The sequence below is a fragment of the Passer domesticus genome, chromosome 3 (assembly GCF_036417665.1).
Source record: "Passer domesticus isolate bPasDom1 chromosome 3, bPasDom1.hap1, whole genome shotgun sequence".
NCBI lineage: Eukaryota > Metazoa > Chordata > Aves > Passeriformes > Passeridae > Passer > Passer domesticus.
The window spans coordinates 51,904,945-51,923,161 of record NC_087476.1 but is presented as its reverse complement, the minus strand read 5'-3'; the positions used below and the strand labels follow the sequence as shown (position 1 = coordinate 51,923,161).

The window sequence follows — 18,217 nt, the reverse complement described above, 5'->3', positions numbered from 1 at the left end:
AGCAGAAGCCCTCCATCTGTGTTTGCTTCTGGAGATTACATCACCTCTGAAGAGCAGTTCTATATTTCTGTGTTCCCAGAAAGGCCCTGAGTCTGTCAAGACCTTCACTCATCACCCAGGTTATTTTTTTTCTTCTGCTCTCCTTCCTTTTTCTCCCAAATTAGCAGTCCAACACTGATAATAATAGTAGGAAGTGGCTGAATGAAAGATCTTTCCCATTTAATTCAATGACATAAATACGAAACATTTATCATTTACTCAACTTGTAGGTCTGCTGAAGACAAATTCACCCGTGACACATGCAAGATAAATTCATATCTCTTTCTAATAGACTTCCATTAGTATCAGACTTATCATCCATTCCCCTAAAGTCTTGAGTACCACCCATGCAGTGTAGGAGATTATGATTCTATTCAATTCAACAGGATTCTATTTTAAAAATGCACAGCACACACATTCAGAGCTGTGACTTCATTCAGGCATATTTTCTTAAGCTGCTGTCTCCTTTGTTGCAACACTGAGCTGAAAATGGATATGTAATCCACTGCTTATATGCACCCTCTATTCAACATATTAAGACTCTGCCTGTGCTTAAGCTTCATCTACTCTTCCCCAGAAGCCAAATTTCCCAGCTCAAGTGGTAAAGTTATGTGCGTTTTTCTTTATAAGTCCCCAATTCTATGACACATTCAATGTCATCATGTATGCACTGCAGCACACCTGAGGTACCTGACACATCACTGCTTAAAACATTGATTCATTGTCAAGTATGAAATCTTCCCACATCACTGAGACATACACATTTTCTCCTGTTAGATAAACAGATACAGATATATTTCCTGTATATATATACACATATATTGACTAAATATTTCAAACTGACTTGCTTCCTTCAACCTCATTATCTCATCTGAACCATGAATCCCTAAAAAACTGTTGTTCTTTTTGATTTCAGACCAGTATAAAAAGAGCTTAGTCTAGGAGAAAGAAGCCCCTCTGAGAACAAATTCCCCAAATTAAAAACCAGTTCCATCAATTATGTATTTTCTTTCTTTTCTTTTCCCTCTATCTATTCTCCCCATTCCTTCACTCCCACATCTCATGGTAGCTGTTAGTACAGCAGAGACCAGTTCTTATTTTCCAAACTGCACTTCTTGAAGTCAATAAGCCTTACTGTCATTTCATTCACCTATTATCAAGGGATTTTCTTTCACTAAAGGTGCATTTCCTCAAGATGTGCAGTATTTGGGGGAAACAGCTCTGCCTCTTTTTCTCCTGTCACACTGCAACAGAACTGATATTCCCTCACATTGGGAATGGGAATACCTATGGGAATAAAGATGATAGTCCAGTGAAATACAGACGGGTGTATTTGGCTACACATTGCTTTGTCACCAAATAGATCATTGACTGACTGCAACCAAGAAAATTCATGCAGGCTCAGTAACCTATGAAAGAACCAGAAAGAGTGATTCCATCCAGAAATATTTCATATTTATTAGTAGCTACTAAGTAAGCAATCCTTGCTGTTTATATAGCTTAGCTTATAGCTCATGGCAGCAGCAGAAGGCAAGCTAATATAAAAAAATACCAACTAAGAAGTGGCTCTATGTAATTTTTCTTCATTCCAAGACATTTCAAGGAAGCAAAACAAGTAGGACTTGAGTAGTGAAAAGATATGAACAGTGACAAAAGGAGGATATGGAAAAAACCCACAGTTGCATACTCCATTAGTGCATGTCAGCTCTTGGAAAGCAGAGACTCAGACACTATTATGAGGAGATGAACTTTATTAACTCTATTTTACAGTTTTCCTGTTTGCAAATAATTTACATCCATCTTATTGCATGAGTAAACCTCAAGAAACAGTGAACAGCCTCTTTTTTGTTTGTTTTTTCCTTGATGTATTCTGCTGATCCATAAGGAGATAATATAACTTTAAAAAAAACTGGTTATGGCAGACCATGTGCTTGTCAAGATGGGGCCTGCCTCTTTTCAGTGATGCTCAGTGACAGGACAAGGGGCAACATGAACAAACTGAAATATACAAAGTTCCACCTGAACATGAAGAAAAACTTCTTTACTTTGAGGGTGTCAGAGCACTGGAACAGGCAGCCCGGAGAGATTATGAAACCCCGCCTAAATATGATCCTGTGCAAGCTGCTCTAGGTGAGGCTGCTTTAGCAGGAGGGTTGGACTATGCAGATGGAGAGATCATCTCCAGAGATCTCTTCAACCCAACCATTCTGTGATTCTGTGAAATATAAAAGGGGTAAAGAGAAAGGGGGGGAAAAAAGAAAAAAATTATCCATATTTTAACTTATTTTATATTCAGCACCAAGCATACATCAAATGTGCAGGGGAGCAGAAAAAGCACAAGTATTCTGTGGATTCCAGACACCTAGTTTATGACTCAATATTCAATATCAAGTTCATGGAAATACTTGTTCTTTCAAAGCGTGATTTAAAGCACCTAAGTAAAGTTTCTAAATGCTAACAAAGAGTAATGAATTCCCCCCCTAGAGACCCCTGCCTGCCTCCATCATCCTGAAAGGCAGCCTAGGCACTGAGCTACCTGGAGGGAATTCCTCTCAGGTGCTTGCATGCATGGGAGAGTATGGCAGCAAATAAAGCAAGCAGTATAGAAATAAGGTACACTAGCAATACTTACTAGCTGACTAGTGAAAGACTGGGATGATCCACCCTTAAGAGGAAAGAAGCACCTTGTATTACTTCTACAAGCATAGGGAGACTGTGTAGACACAAGAAGAAAGGTTTTAGAAAATACCTGTATGATATATTTCAAGTATGAGCACTCTCCTTAGAAGGACTCCACAGATGCATCTTCCTACCGATCATTTTTGAAAATTTCCTTTTCCAAGGCCAACTTCCTTACAGTAGCAGTACTCAGTCTGTGGGGTATCCAGTATAACCACTACAGTGTAAAACATTCTTCAAAAAAATTAGTAAGCTAATAATGTCCATGCAAATATTTATTTTTTTACACTGCAGAATTTTCTAACACGTTTTTAATCAAAAATAAGGATAGTCTAACATTCCTAAAGTATTAACGTGGAGACAAAGTGTGAAACAAAAATCTAGGGTAAAGCTATGTACAACTATGCACAAGATGTGCCAGTCAGAAATATTTACGTAAATTTGTAATCAAATTTTCAGCTCACCATCAGCTCCTGCTGAGACCATTATTGATCAATATTCTGTCAAGTATAACATAATTCCAGAGATTTATTTTCCTTATCCCTCACTTTAACCTAAGACCTGCTGAATTTCAATTGAAGTAAATACACGATCTTTACCTTTTTGACCTTTAAAAAAAAATCACTAAGCACATTTTATCTCTATCAAATTTGATGTTCTAAAGAGATTTCGGTGGCTGTGTTTGTATAGTGACCTTATACAAGTCCTAGGATGGCTATGATGTAGAGGTTCCTCATAAATGTAATTTGACACTTTATATGGAAACACTCCTGGAAGATTAATCATTCCTTCCCTCAGCAAGCATGTCTCAGCACACTCCTTAACAAATCTCACATCTTCAAGATAAATGGGACAAAAGCTCTAAGTTACAACACACCACTAAAGAAGACCAAAGACAATGCAGTACAAGGGTCTCAGATCTCTGCACAAGCACAAACTTTCCCCTTCACCTTCCTGCTGGATTATGCGGGTAAATGGACCTAATTCACTGTGAAATAATTTTACACTGTAAGAATGCAATTCAGTGGCTATCATTGCACTGAGGTATGAAGGGTGCCAACATGGCTTGGTCCCCTGGATGCCACCATTCACAGCTTACATGGAGGACACTGAGTACGTCTGCACAACAGGAGAGAGAGACAGCCATGAGAGCAGAAAAAATCTTGTCCTAAATTGTGCAGGTGGGCCTAGGTGCAGAGATTAGAGTCATGTTCTCATGAAATCCATAGAGGCAAAAAAATGAGATTGGCATCTCATTATTAGAGACATACCTTCCAAACTGCCTCAGAGAGGGCTGTTCTGAAGTGCTCCTCTGGCACCTGTTGGCATCGCTGGCTTTCACTCTTTAATACATCTCATACAAAATGAAAAGTTAATAAAGTTTTTAAAGTTTACTACTGACACAAGCTTCATGCCTTTCTCTTTGGTCCTGTCACTGGTCACCAGAGATCAGTGCCTGCTGCTCCTGCTCCCCTCTCAGAAGGAAGCTGCTATGAGGTCTCCCCTCAGTCTCCTTCAGGCTGAACAGGCCAAGTGACCTCAGCTGCTTTTCATATGGCCTCAGCTCAAGGCCCTTCACCATCTTTGTTGCCCTCCTTTGGATGCTCTCTAATTGATTTATATCCTTCTTATACTGTAGTGCCAAAAATGCAATATTCAAGGCGAGGCCACCCCAGTGCAGAGCAGAGTGGGACAATCTGCTCCCTGGACAGGCTGGCGATGCTGTGCCTGATGCACCCCAGGACACACTTGGCCCTCCTGGCTGCCAGGGCACTGCTGGCTCATGCTCAACTTGCCACTGACCCCAGGTCCCTTTCTGTGGGGCTGCTCGTCAGTGTCTCGTTCCCCACCCTGTACCTATATCCAGGGTTGCCCCATCCTAGGTTCAGAATCTGGACTGGTACTTGTTAAACTTCATACGGCTGGTGAGTGCCCAGCCCTCTAATTCGTCGAGGTCTCTCTGCAGGGCCTCTGCTTTCAAGGGAGTCAACAGCTTCACCCAATTTAGTATCATTGTGCTCATGCTGAACATCAAAGCAGCTGGAACCTTTAGCACAGCCATTTTCCAGAGAGCTCAAAATGAAAGGTAGCAGTGAACTTACTGTAAGTCTAGGTTTTCTAATTCATATAAAAACGTACTAGCAGTTTGTCAAAAGTCAGCTATTTTTAAATGGCATAAGCATAAAAGGAAATGTCAAATATTAACTGTTCAATCCATTCATCACTGTAGCTTTGTATCTTGCCTGAAATTAGTAAGGAAACTGTCTGGAATAGAAGCTGCAGTTTCAAGATGAATAATTTTCACCTTCCCAAAAACGTCAGGGCTTGTGCTCACCAAGAAATCTAAGTAGTCACCCCAAGTAGTGCAGAATTCCCAGCTTACTCAAATTTTGAAAAGCAAACAAAAAACAAAAGAGAAACTTGCATGAACATAGAGGCATGTGTTTACATTCCCTAGGCCAGTCTGGGTTGCCCACCAGGCAGCTTTAAGCCGAGAGAAGCAAGTGCTTACAGATTTACATATGCAGCACATTACAACAGCTAAAATGCCAAGAGGTGGTTCTTGAGAATGTGTTCTTGGGCTTGTCATGGCCAATAAACCTTGCTGTTCACTGTAAATGGTTTTCTCCAGCTGAGTTTACATTAGTTCTTAACAGCATTATGATGGCACTGTGCCATTGCTATGTTCTTTGTTCCAATTCAGTCCATTTCTCAGCAGAAGTGACAGCAGCCAAAGCATCATTACAGCAACCGAGTATCTTTGGAAAAATCTGTCGGTATGTCCTTTTCTTTTAATCCTGATGGGATTAAACAGAGACCGAGGAGATACCACAAAATGCTTACAAATTGGAAATATCTCCTGCACACCAAACTTCCTCTGACTGGTCTTGGGCTGATGGGGTCCTGAATACCTGGCCTTCCAGTGAAGACACTCAGCATGCACTCAGATGTTGTGCATGTTGACAGTGCCTTTCTTACGCACACTGTTAAAAAAGGCCACCTAATAATTGCTGGAAGTTCAAAACCTCCTTACAGACAATGAACTCTGAACAAGCAACTGAATAGTTGCAGATCTGTCACTATTTCATTCCTGGTTTTATTTAGCTGAAACCATGAGAGTTCCAGCATCTCTCATGATGAAATGCTGAAATGAAGAGGAGGGCTATACTCACAATTTCTATTATCATCAGTGGTAGTTACATACATGTACTGGGAAGAGAAGAGCAGCTGTCCTCTACTAAGGTGCTAGCCATGACAAATATAATACTGATATGGGACCCACAGAATTTTCTTTAAAAGTACACTGCAAAGCAAGAATGATTGCAAATGACAGGAAGAGGGAAAAAAACCCACAACCTTCTCCCTTGTTTGTTTTTTTAATTTCAATTCGCAAAGAACAGCACATTTCTGCAGCAAATAGAGCTTACTAAACCAGCTGCCTTTTGTTATCATCCTTATGCCTATCTGTGATATTATACAACAGATACCACTTTATTGGTGTCCATAAATAACTTTTATTATGTATTTGAAACAGCACAGTTTAGCACGTTGCACAACAGACATTTCTTCCAGTTGCTGAAGCCAATAACTTTACTTCTGTACCTGTCACTAGGACCCCCACCACCGGGTTATAGCTTTTATTTACAAAAAAGAAAGAAAAAACAAAAAAATATTGTACCAGACAGTAGGCCCTCTAAACAGTCTGAAAGGTTGCCAGGACTAGAATAGGCATTATTAGGAATATTGCTGAACACTGCATCCAAATCCAATTTGTTGTGAGCTTCCTTCTAGAAGTACGAAATTTACTGCCAGTTCCACACTCAGGAAAGCCTGTCTGATAAAATCCAACACAGTGAACTCTGTTTTCAGGATACACTGAAGCCCATCTCTTATGTTAACACAACCAGTGCCATCATCTGGCTTGTTACCAAGCTGCTGTCACTGCTGCAAGTGTCAAAGAAAATAAAAGCTAACTGGCCTCAAGGGCATGAAATGGGCATGGACAATAACTTAAATGTAAATTATAAAGAAAAGGCAGGGAAAAGGTAAAATCAACTTTATAACTTACGACAAAAATAATATCTAAATTCTATATTGTATTTTATTCAGTCAAGCCTCTTACTGTTTTGCATTCCTTTAGCTGCTGACGTTTTAATTTGTTTTAACGCTATTTGCTGTGCCAATTTGAACAGTGATGTAATAACATATGACTCCCTCATATCCAGTGGTACTCACAGCACCTTTGTCACTGGTGGCTCAAGAGCACAATGAACAGTGTCTTGAGTTTAACGTATTTGTGGCTTTGTGAAGGCAGCAATGACATACAATGGGTTTTTTTCTCCTTTTGTTTCTGTGCTCTGTAATAGAACACCCTGCCACAAAGACTGTGACCAGAGTATAATGAAAAATGCTAAGCCATTGTCAGTCATGGCAAAAATTTGCAAATTTTACATTTTATTTAATTATTGAAGAATGGCTTTTCAAAGAGACATGCATTGTTCTAAAGAGGCATCACAGCATCTATCTTCCTCTCCTCACAAAAGCTTTTTATCTTCAAACAAGAAGAATATACTTGTTGAGGGCCAATTACTAGTTTGTCTATGAAGAAGTTTAAAGGAATTTTTAATTAGTAAATTGACCCATACTATGAGTCACCTGGAGAGGAAGGACATCATTTCCTACGACAGTTAAGCTTTCTTACACAAATATTAGTCAGTACCTTAGATTCAAGACCCTCTAGCTCTCAATACTATCTTGTTCTTGTACACCAATTTAATTCACTACTGCAGCATCACTCAGAGTGACAGTAAATGCTACTCAAGGTGAACAGGGGCAACCCTCTGACCCTTGTTCTAGGCCTCTAGCATGACTTCCATTCATCCAGAAGAAATGTTATGTATCACTCAATTATGTTCTGCTTGAATTCTAAAAAAAGAGTTTGACAGTCTATCTAATCTTCTTTAGTACAAAGATATCATCAAAAATAAGCAGGCTTAACTGTATAATGAGGTTAATAAAGGTGCATGCAGAAGAGAGGCCTACACAGTCGATGAAAAGAGGCAGCCACTTCCAGAAGTTGGTTTAGAGCCTATTCATTACATGTTTGAATGAGATAGCGTCAGTCTCTCTCCCACTGTCTGCAAATGGTGCCTTATTTTTTGCCTTCTGAAAGATTATGTAATATATAAACATGACAGATATCACCATTTCAACATAGTTCTTAGAAATAATATTAAGAATTAATTCTTAACAAGAATTAACCTCATGCGCTGCTTTCTGTAACAAACTCCACTAATGATAATTCCTTCATAAGAAAAGAAGGGTGAGGAGAAAACCAGAACTCAATCTGTACAAAACAAAACAAAAAAAAAAAAAACCAAAAAAAAAAAAAACCAAAAAACAAAAAACATGCACACTACCACCCCAAACTCTAATCTTAGAAACTCAGTTGTTCAAACAGCATAGGAAAATACAAGATACATGTGTGTCAAATAAATGGGGTTTTTTGCTCTTTTCAACAACCAGTATAATAATAATAATCAGCATTTCCTACATACTTTACATCATTATGTAGGCAGCAGAGAAGCAAGTTGTCTGTAAAGATTCACCTTAATCCAAGCATCAGTGAGAGATATTCTCAGGGTATCCAGATACATGCAAATGTTTAAGTTGGAATCAGCAGATCTCCACATTGATAAACATTTCTCATAAGATATGTATGAATTAAAATCAAATTTTTATTAAAAATGCATAAGTATGATCTGTGGTGAATAGAACCATTAGCTATGCATGTTTACTCTTTAGTGAACACAGAAATCAGTATTTTTTCTTCTAAATGTCATTTCCATCAGAGGGTTATAGAATGATAAAATGCTTAAACTATTCTCAGATGCCATCCAGCTGGTAGATGTACAACTGGGGAGAGGACATAAAATAATGAACTGTGAAATGTTTATTTGCCACAGGGGCAAGAAAATGTCATTACAACTATTGCACCCATTCTACTTTACAAGTCGGGTAGCATTCAACAGTCCCTCACTTTCACCCACTGTGATAAAACAAATAAATTAAGGCTAATCTGGATGATAATAAACTATCCAATTCTTTAAAGTGATTCCATTTTCAGTACACTCTTTTTGATCTCACATTATTTATAATGCTCCCTGTCTTTTTCACTTCTGTTGGAAGCTACAGAAAAATCATCCAAACCCCAAAGTGAGGATAAATTGGTTTTATCCATGTGATTTTAGCATCATATTCTAGGGGATCATAAGGGAGGATGCACAAAGGCTGACATTGTTCTAGTGGAAGCAGGCTCCTTAGTTTCTCTTTATAGTCAATGAAGACACAAATACCTTTCCAAAAGAGCATTGCCCAATATGTAGATCACAGTTGTCCTTAAAATCAAGCATTCCTCACCAAAATAACAAGTGAAAATTCAAGAGTAAGAAAAATATAAATAATAAGTACTGTGAATCACTAACATCATACAATGGGTCCATGATTTTTCTTCTCTCTCTCATCCCAAAAAGCCTACATTAGTTGAAAGACCACTTTACTTAAGGCAAACTCTAATGGTCAGTTTAAGACAAGAAACAACCTTAGGCAATTTGACCTATCCCCTGATGGACTCCCTCTTCTGATTGCAGGAAAGCCTAGAGAGACTATTCTGATTTAGTCAGATCATCAATAGTCTTATCCTCATCCAAACCTGTAAATACTGACTATTATTATTCTCCATAAAATTTCATTTGAATTCAGAACCTTAAATGAAAACCTATAAAAATTCAACATTTCTGAAATACCTTTTACAAAAGACCACTGAAATCTGCTCTCTCTTTTGGAATTTTATACCTGGGATATTCTCTTGAGCTCAGTGGGACCATGGGACCAAAACTGAAGTCTGGAGTGTACTGGGATACACAAATAGCTCAATGACATCGGCCTCCAGAGCAAACACTGTCTGAATCTCACCAGTCCCTAAGCTCAGGGGAGTTTCTAAAAACATCATGCTAAATGAAACTGGATGTTGACATCTGTGTCATCAAATGCACCAAAATATTGAGAAGACCACATACAGATTTAGATTCATTTCTGGAACAACTCATCAAGTACTTGTTTTCACACCTTATCTGCTGCACTTTGCACTGTGTACATTCTCATGGCCCAGTCTGGGACAGTTGTCACTACCAACTTAAAAAATTATGTTTCTGTTTTCAACCACAGAACCTGTTCCTTTCTGTTAACTACTTAATGAGATATTTCCCTTCTCTGACTACAGACTGACTGAAGGAACCTGTATTTTTAAAATGCTTACTTAGTGCTTTTTGAAAAGCAACAGAAAAACAAAACAAGAAAAACCCCAAAAATAAAACCACAACACCAGGCATTGTTCAAGGTGCTAGCTCAAGTCTCTGTCAATATAAAATTAATTCCTACTGTCACAAATTTTCCCCATGGCTATACAAAAAGAGTAACTTTGCTAGATATTCTAGGTGCTTATAACCAGGTAGTTCAATCAACTTCTCTCAATCTATTTAAACCTTTCCTTCCTACCAAACACTACAGTATCAGAATGTCTGCCAACTGAACTCTAAAGGAGCTTCACAATGCAGTGAATTGAAACTGTTATCCAGCTGGTCTTAAATCTTTTACCCCTGTAACTTAACACAACACACTCACTTTTCTTGAAATGCATAACCAGTTACTCGTTATTATTATTAATTTACACTTCTACAAAAAATAATACTGTCCCATCCATAGCAAATGTCAAGCCACTAAAATTAAATTACATGATGGACTGACCTCAGACATCCATTTTTTGTATTCATCACCCCTTTTGAGCTCAAATTATAAGGAACAAAAAAGTTTGGTTATGAATCCTTAGTATTTTATCTCAAAAACAGAACAAAAAAAAAAGTGCTTATTTTTCTACAAAGGTCTCACAAACTTAAAAACATTGTTATATGTTTTCTCAGGACAAGAGATGTTAGCTCTCTGAATTCATAACCAAGTTTCTAGTTTATCTATTTCCAGCAACACCTCAAAATCTACTCCTTAGTGTTATACAATAGCTCTCAAACTCACATCTGCTGAAAGTCTGCTATTCACAGACTGTTTCCTTTTCATTGCTAGTAGGATCACATGTTTTTGGATACAATGAAACTTTCACTTTCCAATCAAATTTGAAACAAAGCAAGTTTAAAGGAGGAAAACAAAGCAGAACTTTAAAGAAGGGACAGACATAAGTTGTTGACACAATTTCAAAAGTAGCACTTAAGTGTTACCCAACACTGAAACCAATTCTTTCTATTCTTTGCAGATTGATAAAACTACAGATCCACAGGCTAAGTGCAGTAACATCACTTCCCATTCCACATGAAAAGCCCACGTTTTTCATTTCCCTTTTGCTAGCAGAAAATGTAGGAACATGTACATGTCATCAGAATTTTCCACTGCAGACACATCTCTCCTAAAGCTGCTATAGAAAACCACTGGCAGCAGTGACAATGAAATACAATCAAAACACACACACAAAAAGAAAAAAATCTCTCCTCAAACACAGCAATTAAAAGCAAAGTCCCAAAATTTCACTACCGCTTCCCTTTAACAAAAATGAAAAAAAAAAACCAACATTCTACGTTCACTAGTTATGTAGCCTGGTGTGCTATGGTAAAGTACCCTGACACTATGCATGGTGTAAGACCCTATATTAATAAAAAATATGTTCTTTATTGAATAATACTTCAGGATAGCTAATTCTAAAGAATATCCACTGTGATTGCATTTGCTTTGCTCTCAGTGGGAACTGAGCTCTAATCCAGCAAACTTCACTCTCTGAAAGTCCTGAGAATTAAACCTCAAAACCATTAAAAACATGAGGTTTTCTCCAAGTCAGGATATTCATTATATTAAACTGTATTAAACCTTCTACCTAGATTTGTAATATAGACTAGAGCCTGTCATGATCACCATTCCTGAAGTGTCTGAAAGAGCATAAGAATGTTTGCTATTCATATTTAAAAAGAGAAAACCTAAACTTTACAGGATCTATCACTAAGGCATACTTTTTCCCCAAGTATCACACTGTTCTCTTTAGTTGTATCTGCTGATTTTTAATAATGCAAGGGAGAATTGGAAGAGTACAAGGAACTCTTCAGTCTTAGATTAAGTGTGCAATATTGATTATGGACATCTCTTGTGACACCTCTTGTCATAGAAGAAATACGGTAGATACATCTTTCCATATCAGTTTCCCTGTAATTCATTTCACTCTACCTGCTGCAGTTCAAAGATGTATCTTCATGTCCAACAGGCAATGAAGTATGTGTTTATGGACACCAGTATCACAATTAAGTATAGAAATTACCTGAGCTGAAACAGTTTCTGAAACAAAGTATTTTAATTTTCTCTTAATTAGCATTATTCACTTGTGGAAAAGTACAGAATGAGGACATTCTATACAAACCATTTGCATTTTGATAATTTTTTTCATTAGCTCTAAAGAGCTGGCCTCTAAGCAAATCAACCAAATCTGGGTATCCTTTTTGTTCTGCTTGGCCAGCACAACAGACTTGGACAGTGGCTTCAGCCAGACCTGTAACAGGATGAGTTCAGAAAGAGTCACCACGAGCTTATGTGCTCATAGCCCCAACTGTGAAGTGTCAGCAAGAGGAAGGAGAGACTTTACAAGCATCATATACTGGTGCTGGTGAAAGATACCAGTTTTCAGAGATTCAGATGTACATACATTATAAAACCTACTTCTTTAGAGCATCAGATCTAGTACCTCACAATCACTAACTGACCCTTTGCATATACGTATGGCTTGTTTACAAATTTTGTACGTTTTTTAATACTTAGTTGGAATATCTGAACTGCAACACAGTTTACTTAAAAAAAAAGAGGAAGAAAAGAAAAAAAAAAAAAAAACGGGCAGAACAGGCAAATTTTACAGAAATATTTATATAAATGAGTTCAGTAAATTCAGATGGAAACTGAGAGAAGCAAGTATAAAAGCTGAATTATCTGTTATCTAATTTGCTTTGGGAGTATGCAATTCTTGTTTGATGGTGAGAAACAATAAGGCAATGATTACTAGGGACTTAAAGTTTCCTAATGAAATACTGTCCTTCCTCATCACTGCACTTGATGGGGAGACCTAAGTTGAAAACATGCTGTACTTTTTCTTGTTTTGTCATGCTCCAAGTTTTCCCAAGCAGCAACCATGGGAAAGAAGAAAGTTTCAAACTTTCTGTGAGGCTCTTGAAAACTTCTTCCAGAAAGTAAAATAATCTTGGCAGTTTCACCTTTGCTGCTCTTTCTATTAAAAAGACTAGGCAACAAGACATTAGTGCTACTGATGCAAGCTATTAATAGAAAAGGAAACACCCAAAAATAAAAAGCTCTAAAGGACAAAATGAAATAGCGGAGAAATCTTTTATTGCAACCAGGACAGTTACCATACAACAAAAACGACCAGAGCCCCTGTGCTGAGGGTTCTCTTCAGGAGGGAAATGAGCAAAAGAGACCAAAAGTAGTATTTATATATATATATATATATATATATATATATGGAGAGATGGAGAGAGAGAGATAATTAATTTGGTACACAGAAGGCAATGCCTTGCTCCTAACATAACTAAAATTAGTTTTTATTTGCTGCTAATTTTTCTCATTGGCTACAAATGCAGAGGAAAAGGAGTTTTCAAAGGTTGTTTTCCATAGTACAAATGAGAGCACAAACAGTGAGGTATATGTATGTTAATAAGCAGTTTGCCCTTGAGAGCAGAAGCATTCCTTGAGGTCTCTGATAATCTGATGGTATACAGTATGTTGCCTTAACTATGAGCACTTAAAATGCATTTATGAAAATAATTCTGCTTGTGCAGGGTCTCTCAAGCTAATGCAGCTCTACTCCTGCACCAGTATTTGAAACAACCCCCTTTTTTACCCATTTGTGACATTTACATCATTTATGTACATAAAATATGTAACAGCTTCTCTAATGAACTGCAGTATTCCACAATACTGTTTATTGTGCAGTGCTTACAAAGACCAATTAGATCACCACACCCTAGCTTTGTAGAGATGGAAGAACATATTTACATAAAAAAAAGAAAGAGACCTTTCTTCTTACCAACTTTTTTCCCCAAAACAAAAGTATATCTTCTACTCAAATATAACCATTTTAAAACTGGATCCCAGGTACCAGTAACACATAGTCTTCACACTTAAAGTTTTACACTTTTTTTTAAAGTATGTTTACCAGTGTGGAAATGCTTCCCACATCCATCTACTCAGGCCAGATAACTACCAGATCCTTTATTTTTGATTTGCATCTTCATTAATGTGGCTGATAATTCCAGGATGAATCTTGACAGCATTTGCTCCTTTAAGTAGTCTTCACCTAAAAAAGTACTGACAACTGACTAGACACCCATGGGCCTACGGAGGAGAGTAAAATCTCCTTGACTTAAAACTCATAACCTATTCCCATCTGATGATATGTGGCACATGAAGGAATGTGACACATGATTTTAATAAAATGTGTATTTTTTTTTCCATTCCGTCTCCTTTTTCTCATTTAAATGATTACTCCTGCTTTTAACCTATCTAAATGTCATGACACAGGCCAAGTGTGATTCAGAAGTTTTCATTGCTGTTAGCACATCCTTTTCTTGCTCAATAAAAATTTTCAAGTTAGCTTTCAGTTTATGGTTCTCTTAAAAATTTCCTTAAGCTACTGCAGAAAACAGTATTTATTTTTTAAAAATATGCTTATTTGACCCTCTAGTTTACAATCACTTGTAGGAAGCTTCATGTAGAAAGTAATGCTACAGTTCTGCATTAGCTTACCTGCTCATCCACCTGCTGATACATTCCTACAGGGAATATCTATTGATGTTTTTGACTTCTGCATGTATTTTTTGTCACCATGAGTTAGCAAATATGCTTTCCTTCACAGACTTTCAAAAAAAATAGCAATTTAACATCTTAACACATTCTGTAGTCGTCATGACCTCTTGGTTGTTAAATAAAAAAAAAAAAATAAAAAAAAAACAAACCCAAAAAACAGCTCTGTAAGAGGCTCCCCTCTGGAGGAAAAAAAGAAACAAAAACTATGCCTCTGAAACAAAAATGGATCTGAAGAACTTCAGTCATTAATTTTATGTTTCCAAATTGCTGGAAAAGGCTACATTCCTACCATTCCAGTCAAGATTCACTCTCTTACTACTATTCAAGATTCCTTTCTAGACAATATACATGAATAACTCATGTCTGATAAGATACATCCAGTTACAAAGAATTAAATAACTTAGGTGAGGAACAGTATATACAAATAAAATGGGGTTTTTTTCCAGAATAGAAAATGATTAGGAATTGACGACAACTGATGAAAAGATCACAAGCATTTCAAATTTCTGATCTGCTAACATATCCTTCTTTCTTATGTATTGTTTTACTGATTTGGTTCCTGAAATCTAATATTTTTCTTCTTTTGTAGTTCTCTTACTGTAGTTCTAGCTGCCTCCAGGAAAGAAATTGGCAACAATGCTGGTTGCCATTGACACTGACTTACACTTTCTCAGCAAAACTATTCACTAAGAGGTAGAGGGATAGAGTAAGATGAAATATTTCACTTCTGCCATAAGGTTAACTGCTTAACAAAGGTGCTTCCAGCATCTGCTCTGCCAGCACATGAACATTCAATATAATGAGAATAAGAAATGGGGCATATTCCATTGATAAGTCTTTTTCTGTATGTCACTGCATCCAAATCCACGGGAATTCTTACATCACGTATCTGATTCCACAACAATGAAATAACCCATTGTATACATTACAGAAAGGGATATGAGTTTCTTAACTTTAACCCCAGTCTCTTTCAAAGTGCCACAATACAATTGCACAGCCTAACCATCTCTCTAAGCAGATCTATTTTTAGGCAGCTTCTTTGTTATTGTATCTCAGTGCCTACTTTTTAAACTCAATCTAGTTTCGCTGGTAGCTGAGCTTACAAGTGCTGCCACATGTCTTCTCCAAAGGTAAATATAAATATATGGCTGAGTTCTGTACCAACATAATGATACAATGTTAAATACACTGGACAACAAGTCTGAAAGAAAACCAAAAAAAAAAAAAATGCACATCTGCAGAACAGCTCAGGCGTGACAACTTCACACAGACACACACCTGTATGGCAAACTGTTTGCAAGCTGCGCATCACGCCTGACACGCGTCTCTGCCTTGCACAGGGCCAGTCAAAGGAAACCAGGTACCAACTTGACTCAACGCTTGGGAGAACTGCCCGAGTTTATTAACTCCGCCGTGCGCCCACCGCAGCCTCCCCGGCGGAGTCCCCGCCAAACTACCTGTAACACAGCCCCGATTTCCCACCCTGCCGCCTCGCTCGCATCCCCATCCCGGCCTCCCCCGGCCCCTCCTCGCCCAAAGCGCGGGCGCTGCCTTCCCACCCTGCCCCTCCCCGAGCCCCCACTCCGGGCACGGGGGAGCCGCCCCGCCGCCCCCTCCTTCCCTCCCGCCTTCCTTCCCCCCCTCCTCCGCGGGCCGCCCCCGCCGCCACTCACCAGCTGCGCGCCGCACACGGCCACCAGCGTGCACCGGCCGCTGCAATAGCCCATGGCTCCCGGCACCCCGCGCCGCCGTCCCGCGCCGCGCCCACTCAGGCGGCGGGAGAGCACCGCCCGGCCGCCGCCCGGCTCCCGCCTGCCGCCGGCGCTCCCCAGCCCGGGACCCGCATGGGGGCGCGCCCGCCGCCCGCCCGCCCGCCCTCAGCCGCGGCCGCAGCGCCCGCCGCCTCGGCGGTCGCGGGCAGCGGGGCCGGCCGCCCCCGCGGAGGGCGGCAGCGCCGGGGGGAGGGCGGCGGCAGGTGCCTGCAGGAGCAGCCGCGCTCTGTCGCGCAGCCCCAGAGGCATCTGGGCTTCAAAGTTTGCCCCCTCAACTCCGCTCGCAAACCATCCGGGCTCGCAGCCGTCTGCGGCGGGGGGAGGCGGGGGGAGGAGGGGAGAAGGGAGGGAGGGACGGACGGACGGGGAGGCGAGGCAGGCGGCGGCGCTAAGCTCGGTTCACGCTCGCAGAGCGGCTTCCCTCCTGCCCACGGCATAGCTGCTCCCCCGCCCGCCTTCCTCCTCCTCCTCCTCCTCGCGGTAGGGCGCAGGCAGCCCCAGCCGTGGGAACCCCGTTCCCGGGGGCTCCCCCGCGGGAGGCCGCGGAGAGGCGGCGCAGCGGCCGGGGGCGCCTCCGCTTTGCCGGCGCGGGCGCGGCGAACGCGGCTGCACCTTCCTGGGCGCCTTTGTCTCGGCGGGACACCTCTCCGCGCCCGCCCCGCGCGGAGCTCACCCGCACCGCCCGGCGCCCGCCGCAGCCCCGCCGCCACACGCCGCCGGGGGGGGCTGTGCCTGTGCGGCGGCGGGGCCCGGCCCGGCTCGCGGTCACGGCAGGGCAGCCGAGCGGGGCCCGGCCGCGGGCGCGCAGCGGAGCCGGGCGGCCGCAGCCCCGCGGTGGCGCGCGCTGCTGCCGCCTGGCGGGCCGCGGCGGCGGCGCAGGGAAAGCCGCCCCAGCCGCGCTTCCCCCGCCGCGGCCGGCACCGGGGAGAGCTCCCGGGACCGCCGGGGACACTCCGGCCCCCAGCTGCCGGTGTCACTCCCACCCTGAGCAGACCTCACAGGCGGAGGCAGATCAGAAAAGTCTGACCTGGAACACTGGGAGAGGTCCGCTGAGACAGAGGATAGGAGCTGGAGGGTGAGGGCAGGAAAAGAAGGAAACTGGTCCTATTTAGAAAAAAAAATATTAATTGGTGTCAGTGAACTGCTTCTGCCCGCCATTATGATGAAGAACGCTTGCACTTAGTGGCTTGATCTGGCCTTCCTCTGCTGTTAAAAGCATTCAGAATACATCGAGTTGGTGGGAAATTATGTGTCAAGATCTGGTGTGTCAGTCAGCCTCCAAAGGCTGTTAATTGCTGTGTCATCACCAACCACCTTGACATCGCATTTGGACCAGGTGACTCTTACTGAGCTGCCCATTAACAGAAGTAATTTTATCTGGGACGTTCAGTTATGAACTGGAGGAATGTCACTGGGTTTCCCGAGCACATGTGGATATTTGTTTGCTGCACAAATACCCTGTAAAACTAGAAGCTCTCTGGGAGCTTAGAACCCCATCTAGTTTGCTGTCACTCTATAAGCAGATTTGTCAAAGTAGTTGGCTAACTGTCAAATGAGCAGTTATGACTCCTAAAATTCTTATAGTTTAATGAGCACTCCACAGGGAAGCAAAACACACACAAAAGTGGCAGTGCTCTGCTCCATAAGTATATTCTTCTGATTGTCAGCCTCTGTTAAGTCAGACACAGTATGGACCAGTCAAATCACTGGGCACGAGGAATACCAATCACAGTGGACATACTCACTTGAGGATCTAAGGAGACAACTACTGGGGATAGACATAGTTGAGGACAAATAAAGCTGTGGAA

The 18,217-nt window shown here is 40.9% G+C and overlaps 1 protein-coding gene and 1 long non-coding RNA gene across 4 annotated transcripts in view; both read right to left on the bottom strand.

The window, feature by feature from the left end:
* NKAIN2 (sodium/potassium transporting ATPase interacting 2) overlaps positions 1-17,033 on the bottom strand; it is a 515,911-nt gene extending 498,878 nt beyond the window's left edge. The window contains exon 1 of one of the 3 annotated variants that reach the window (XM_064413063.1): positions 16,311-17,033. In XM_064413063.1, coding sequence (XP_064269133.1) covers positions 16,311-16,364 — 54 coding nt within the window. In that variant the 5' untranslated portion in view covers positions 16,365-17,033. The remainder of the gene's footprint in view (positions 1-16,310) is intronic. The other 2 variants (XM_064413060.1, XM_064413061.1) reach the window with 2 other exon arrangements.
* On the bottom strand, positions 1,363-8,085 carry LOC135296585 (uncharacterized). The gene is made up of 3 exons (XR_010358652.1): positions 2,789-8,085; positions 2,672-2,704; positions 1,363-2,254 (listed from the first exon to the last, which is right to left on the bottom strand). It is a non-coding gene; the product is annotated as an uncharacterized LOC135296585 (long non-coding RNA).
* Positions 17,034-18,217: the final 1,184 nt, after the last annotated feature.